The sequence below is a fragment of the Littorina saxatilis genome, unplaced genomic scaffold (assembly GCF_037325665.1).
Source record: "Littorina saxatilis isolate snail1 unplaced genomic scaffold, US_GU_Lsax_2.0 scaffold_319, whole genome shotgun sequence".
NCBI lineage: Eukaryota > Metazoa > Mollusca > Gastropoda > Littorinimorpha > Littorinidae > Littorina > Littorina saxatilis.
This window is the reverse complement of record NW_027127777.1, coordinates 44,255-51,332: the sequence shown is the minus strand read 5'-3', so window position 1 is coordinate 51,332 and position 7,078 is coordinate 44,255. Positions and strand designations below refer to the sequence as shown.

Below are 7,078 nucleotides of genomic sequence, written 5' to 3'. Positions count from 1 at the left end.
TCAGTGAGAATTGTGCAAAATTTGTAATCATATATGAAAATGAGATGTCTTTCATAAACTGACGATATTAGTACACACACACACACACACACACACACACACACACACACACACACACACTTTCTTTCTTTCGTTCTTTCTTTGGTGTTTAACGTCGTTTTCAACCATTCAAGGTTATATCGCGACGGGGGGTGCATGAACACTCCGCGCACTTTCCCAATTTTGAAGCTTCCGCGCATGTGAAACTCCCGCGCGTGGTGTATATGTAAGATGCGCGCGTGTTTTAGCAAAATGTGATGTGAAACTAGCGCGCGTGTCTTTGCTCGGTCAAATGTGAGACATTGAGACATTAACAACTGACACTTGTATATCCATGAAAACTGACACTTGTATATCTATATATTGAACACGTCTTTATTACACAGACAAGTCGATAAAAACGAATGAAGACTTAAACCATGCGTATAAGAATATTTTGTTCACTTATTATATAACAGAAATTACAGAAATTTCGGGTGTCTGGTATCACAGTCACAGAGACTGCAGCAAAGGTACAAGAGGGGGGAAGTCACAGCATGGCCGGCAAATTTTTCCAGGCCATGGACTTGACGTATTCCTTCCTGTCGATTTCCCCCGTGTTGTATCGTTGCTGCAGTCTCCCCAGTTCCAGCAGTTTCTGCCTTCGTGAACAGTCAATGAGCAGTCAGTGAAAAGTGCTAACCGTAGGGACTGTGAGTACGCGCGCAAGTTGTATGAGCCGAACCAGTAATTCGTGCGCGGAAGTTACAACCCGATATTGCGCGGAGCATACATGTATTTTACAAGCGCGGAATTTACATATGCGCGGAAATTACCGGCTGCGGCGACGGGGAAAGGGGAAAGGGGGATGGGATAGAGCCACTTGTTAATTGTTTCTTGTTCACAAAAGCACTAATAAAAAAATTGCCCCAGGGGCTTGCAACGTAGTACAATATATGACCTTACTGGGAGAATGCAAGTTTCCAGTACAAAGGACTTAACATTTCTTACATACTGCTTGACTAAAATCTTTACAAACATTGACTATATTATTATTATTATTATTATTGTGATCATTTTTATGCGCCTAATCTAGATATAGCCCTAGGCGCTTACATATTAATTTCTGCCGTTTGAAATGGAATTTTTTACAGACAGACAGACAAACAGACATTTTTTACACACAATATATAACGCATTCACATCGGCCAGTAAAGCTCAGTAGCCTATTAGGCGAGCATTCACCTTTCACGGCTTTATTCCAAGTCAAACGGGTATTTGGTGGACATTTTTATCTATGCCTATACAATTTTGCCAGGAAAGACCCTTTTGTCAATCGTGGGATCTTTAACGTGCACACCCCTATACAAGAAACACTTAACAAGGGTAAAATGAGAAACAGAACCGTTAGTCGCCTCTTACGACATGCTGGGTAGCATCGGGTAAATTCTTTCTCGTCCCAACCAATATGGGACTCCCCCTAACCCGCGGGGGTACACACACACACACACACACACACACACACACACACACACACACACACACACCCCTACACACACACACACACACACACAAAAAGCACAGTTACAGTTATACAAGGTGATACGCACAATGCTATGCTAACTTAATTTTTCTGTCCCCAGAACTAGAGTTTATATGGGACATAACGTGGTTATATGTTAAGGTCTGACACGCGCTATTACACACTAGCGTGTGAAGATGGGTCACTGTAGCTACATTGTTGCCTGCGGCACAGGCCACTGACTGTAGAATGGGGTTTCAATTGCGATTTTTAAAAATGCTTCTTGATGTATATAAAACTACACCCACCTGTATGGTTTACGGAGAGCTTGGTCGTTATCCAATTAGAATTGAGGTACAATGTCAGTTACTGGTTTATTGGTATAAACTGATGAAAGAAATGAACGATGGTGCGAATAAGATGTCCTGTTTAATGTTAAAGCTACATTTGAAGTTGTACCATACATGTACAAAACGTTAAATTGCCCTGGTTGTCGCATGTCAATACTATGTTAAATAAGTTGGGTCTATCATATTTATGGACAACTCAGAGTCTTGCCGTCTCAGGTTTTAAAAACGTTGTAAAGCAAAGGCTAAGAGATCAATTCCTGCAGGAATGGAACACTGACGTGAACGCAAACAGCTTGTGTTTTAATTACAGAATATATAAAAAGGATTTTTGTCTGGAAAGGTATTTGCTTTGTTTGCCTAGGAAATTCCAAGTTAAATTAGCAAAATTTAGAACAAGCAATCATAAGTTGCCAATACATCAGCACAGATTTTTTAATGCTCCTAGAAATGAAAGATTGTGTGATATGTGCGATAAAAATGAATTAGGTGATGAGTTTCACTATTTGTTCATTTGTACCGACGAAAGTATAGTGTCTGAAAGAAGAAAATTAATTAGTCCTTATTACCGATCTCACCCAAATTGTTTAAAATATGAACAGTTAATGAATTGTAAATCTAAGATAAAACTAATGAAGCTAGCAAGATTTGTAGCCCACGTTATGATTTTAGTATGTTAGCGTTATATCTAGTTTCTTTCTTGGTATGTATATATGTATGTAATATATGCTTTTGTTTTGTTTTGTGTTTTTACAAAAGATGCATGGCATAATGGTATTGCTAATTTATTTCGGCTGTATATTATCGTTGTCCGCTTAATGTATATATATTATCTGTCTGATCTCTTACCTGATTTTGTTAAACCTATTTTTTTTTGTTTTTTTGTTGTATGTATGGAAGTGTATATTGCCAATTTATTTTGTTTGGTTGTATAGTATTGTTGTATTTGTCCGCTCAATTTGTATACATTTATTAACTGTCTGATTTGTTACCTTTTTTTGTTAAAATTATATCTTTGTTTCAAAGCCCTCTGGGCCCAAAACAATAAAATACTTGACTTGACTTGACTTGACTTGACTTGACTTGACTTGGGTGGCGGCGCCTGTCGCACAAAGGGGCTGAAGGCACTGTACATAGACGGGTGGAGCAGATGAGGGGGATAATGGGATTGATGGAAGTGGTTGTGGGGTCCAGGCGGCGCGTGAAAATACCCATTGGGGTCAAGAACTGGGAAGGGATGAAACCACCTGTGGTGTGGCTGCTGGGTACCACCTGGGGCCAGCGCTGTGGCCTGAGTTGACCTGGGCGGTTGGCTGGGCTACTCCGGTACGTAGTGGTGCTGGGGGCGATGGCTGTGCTGGTCCGGTACATACTGGTGCTGGGGGTGATGGCAGGGCTGCACTCCGTTTCGTACTGCTGTTGAGGGCTATGCAGCGTCACGGCGTCCTGTGGAGGCTGCTGTGACATTGGTGGGGGCGGTGGGTGTTGCGACCTTGGTGACAAGGGCTGCTGAGTGGGCTGTGATGTCTCACCAATGGTGTGTGGCGAAGCTTGAGGACTGGACATGCGTTTCCCTTTCACAGCAGCAGCATATGATGCCACGGGGTTCTGCTGACGCTCCCACAATGCAGACTTCCCTTCGCACAAGAACAGTGGGTGAGTAATGAACACTGTCTGCAAGTATCTGGCTGTCGAGGCATCCGTTTTCGTCAACCCTCCAGATCAACTGAAGAGACAGGAAGGTCACTTGTTCAGTGTTGCACAGAGCCTTCAGTCTGCTGTTAAAGTCCTTTATTTTCCGTGTCATTTTGTTTTGTCGTTGTGGGGGTATGGCTGCGACATAGGCACAGGATGAAGGGAAGTGCTTCTTGACTGCTGTTAGCAGATTAGCAAAACTCTGCACAAAGCTATCTAAGTCTCCCCTACAGTCATTTGTCCCGACATTTAACACAACTTTCTTCACTGAAGGGTGAGTGCCGCTGTCAGTGACAATTGTTGTCAGGCGTTGGGTCGTGGTGCCTCGTAGAGTCCTGATCTTTGTAGCACCCGACCTGTCCCGACGCTTTTTGGCAATGTTTCCCAGGTTTGAGTCCCCGAGCAGGAAGTGTGTGCAGGTGGGGGGGATACGGAGTGTATGGGAGCGACCAGTGCCGTTGGGAGCGACCGGGGACTGGTCACGGTAGGTCTCACGGTTAGCAGACTGACCGCTTTTAGGAGGGGGCGTGGTCGAGTCCTCGTCGTGGGAAACGGAGGGCGCATATCGCCCCATGTTCGTGGTGATGGCAATGGCTTGAACACCGGACAGGGAATGGCGAGATTCTGGAGGGGACCTTTGCTGAGAGGAGGGTTTTTAATTGTTGCACTTTCTCAACCTTTTGTAGTTCCCTTACTTTGTTTTCTAAGGCTTGGCATCGTTTTTTCATAGAGTCGTGTTCTTTATTGAGCTGTTCTACCGCCTCCATCAGCTCCGCCACCTCTCTGTCACGATGCTGTTTGTTGGCAAGGATCTTTCTGTCCAGCTGAACTTTCATGTCTCTCATTTCCAACATGAGTTTGGCCACCAGGTCACTGTCACCACATCCACTACTGTCAGCTATGTCGACACTGTCTGAACCATTGGCTGTACAGGTGTTACTGTTGGTTTGGTTGGTTGTGTCAGCAGCGGCGAGAGCAACAGGGGCGTCGTTGTCAGTGGTGTTGGTGACAGTGCTGTCCGCACTAGTTGCTGACGAAACATTATCTTCGACGACAGCAATGGTGATAGCCTGGCTGTCATCAGTGTTGACTTCATCGGTACTGGCTGCACCGAGAGTCTCGTCGTCGATGCTGTCAGCGATAGTTGTATCGGTACAACAAGCATCAGGTGTCTCGTCTTCGGCTATATTGACAAAACTGATGGTGACTTAGAGCTTGTTTTTCTGCTCAAACTGTGATCTAAAATACAGGGATGTGCTTTACGGTGTGACTTTGATTTTGACCTTTGTGCACAACACTTCTGTGAAGAAAAAAGTACATGGCAAGGTAAGAATGCCAATTTGTTTTTATTGATTATGAACACGCAGAGTATCATGAAATCAGTATGTAGAACACGTGATTTTATTTTCCTCGTGTGATGGTTTTAATGCGCCAAGCTTGATCATCAATGAAGCTTTTCTTGTTTGCTTGCTTGTTTGTTTGCTGCTTTGTTCGTTTTTTGTGTGGTTAGTTTGTCGTTGTTGCTGGGTTTGTAGTTTTAGTGTGTAATGCAAAACAATATGAGCTGATACAAAATAAGATTACCATTGAGCTCTTAGGAAAACAACCAAAATACAGTTTCTTTTTGGAATGTGATATCAAAGAATGGTGGTTTTTTGCTATGGAAAAATACCTGCAATTTAATTGTGTGTAAAAGGTGTGCGTTTATTAGGCCATACATTAGACGAATACATCATTCTTTAATGATGGTTTAGTGTGTGACTTGAAATATGTTTGTTTATTGCAGCAATAAACATTAAAACACAATTTAAACTAATGTTGGAGTGTAAGCTTTTGCTTGGAAGCAGAACATGCTATTTGTGAGGAGGCTGCTTCTGACTGCTGTAGCACAGGCCATATTGGGGTTTGTGTGGAAGTCAGAAGCAGCTATGGTGCGCTGGGCTTTTCTAGCTCCAGGACTGAGAAAAAAGAAGGAGCGTATTCTGGAAGCAGAACAAATTATACGTTCTTTTTCATATGATAGAGTAGTTCAATTACATTGATTTCAACTGTACATGACCAGTTCTTCTTCAATGTCTATTGCTTAAAATATGAAGGTTGTAATCTTGTGTTTACTATTTTGTTTGAGGGGTTGAAAACTTCAAATGGCCATTTCTCAAAATGGCTGAAAACCAGTTGAATGGTTCTGGTTTTAACCCATCGGTTTCTGCTAAGCTCAGAATAGCAAAAAAGACGGTTCAGATCTGTTATCTAGAGAGTAATTCGCACAAACCTTAGAGGAACACATCAATCCTGTTTCTTATCACCCCCCCCCCCCCTTAACTTAAAAACCAAGTTAGGATTATTGTGTTTAATTGTATTTTGGGTTTTGGTCCATATAGCTATCCGTTTTGGTGTTGAATTATTTATTCACATTCTGTGAATTTTGTTTTTTCAACATCTAAGTTGTGAGAAGTTTCTCGAAGATTTCATAATTGAGAGGCCTCATGCTGTCGTTGGGTTGAAACATTTACATGGAGAATAGTCGTACCGTACCGTTCTCACGAGATGAGTTTTGTGTGTGTTTTGCTTTGCTTTTTACTCCTAATTTGTGCATCTTTATACCTTTTTATGTTTCATCTGTCATACATGGTGTCGATTGGAAAAAAGTGCACCCGAGAATGTTTTGACATAAAAAAAACACCACGATGTCCCATTCAACCCTTATAAAACCCCACAAATGTATATCACATTCCAACCCTAACTGACCAATCAACCAACACCATCCCTTCTTTGCGAGAAGTTTAGCGGGAAAACCGTTTTAGTGCCTCAATTGGTTTAAATAATTTTATTCAGCAAAATGACATACAACAAGGGCAAGGCCGCATACAATCAATTAATAAATGGAGCACAACAAGCCAAGCTTATAAACGTGCTCTTAATATGATACTTGGTTTGGCGGACGATGCGGGGAACTGTAGAAGGGAAAACGAAGGAGAAAAAATCGACAAGCAAAATACATAATTATGCAAGAGCAACAACATCAAGACAGTTTAAGACTAACAACATACAATTTAACACACACACACACACACACACACACACACACACACACACACACACACACACACACACACACACACACACACACACACACACACACACTCACACACACACACACACACACACACACACACACACACACACACGTCGTGCCTCAATTGATCAATTGCTAACGCGTGCAAACAGTACCAGACGACACCTATCGATGGATTTTACCATGACACAGCCCGACTCACAGTCGCATAGTCTGCTAGATTCTAGAATCTACAAATGATAAAATATTTTTCGTTTGTGTTGGAATTTATCAGCAAACACCATACAGTTTAAAATTAATCGACCTTGATACAATTTGTCACAACGAGAGCACTACCCAACCCCTTTTATTACATTTAGTCAAGTTTTGAGTGTGTTTATGTGTGGGTGTGTGCGTGTAGAGCGATTCCGAAAAAACTGC

General features: G+C 42.1%; 1 protein-coding gene across 1 annotated transcript; it reads right to left on the bottom strand.

Moving 5' to 3' along the window:
• Positions 1-568: 568 nt before the first annotated feature.
• LOC138956150 (uncharacterized) lies at positions 569-5,479 on the bottom strand. The gene is made up of 5 exons (XM_070327592.1): positions 5,473-5,479; positions 4,341-4,765; positions 3,814-4,222; positions 2,999-3,524; positions 569-680 (listed from the first exon to the last, which is right to left on the bottom strand). The coding sequence occupies exons 1-5, from the start codon at positions 5,477-5,479 to the stop codon at positions 569-571; spliced, it is 1,479 nt and encodes a 492-aa protein (XP_070183693.1).
• Positions 5,480-7,078: the final 1,599 nt, after the last annotated feature.

Excerpts from the sequence above, each read along its gene's own strand:
- LOC138956150 (XM_070327592.1), bottom strand. Across the intron at positions 3,525-3,813 it reads AAATGTCGGGACAAATGACT|GGAAGTCTGCATTGTGGGAG; the intron begins GTAGGGGAGACT and ends TCTTGTGCGAAG. Across the intron at positions 681-2,998 it reads ACAGTGCCTTCAGCCCCTTT|GCAGAAACTGCTGGAACTGG; the intron begins GTGCGACAGGCG and ends CTGTTCACGAAG.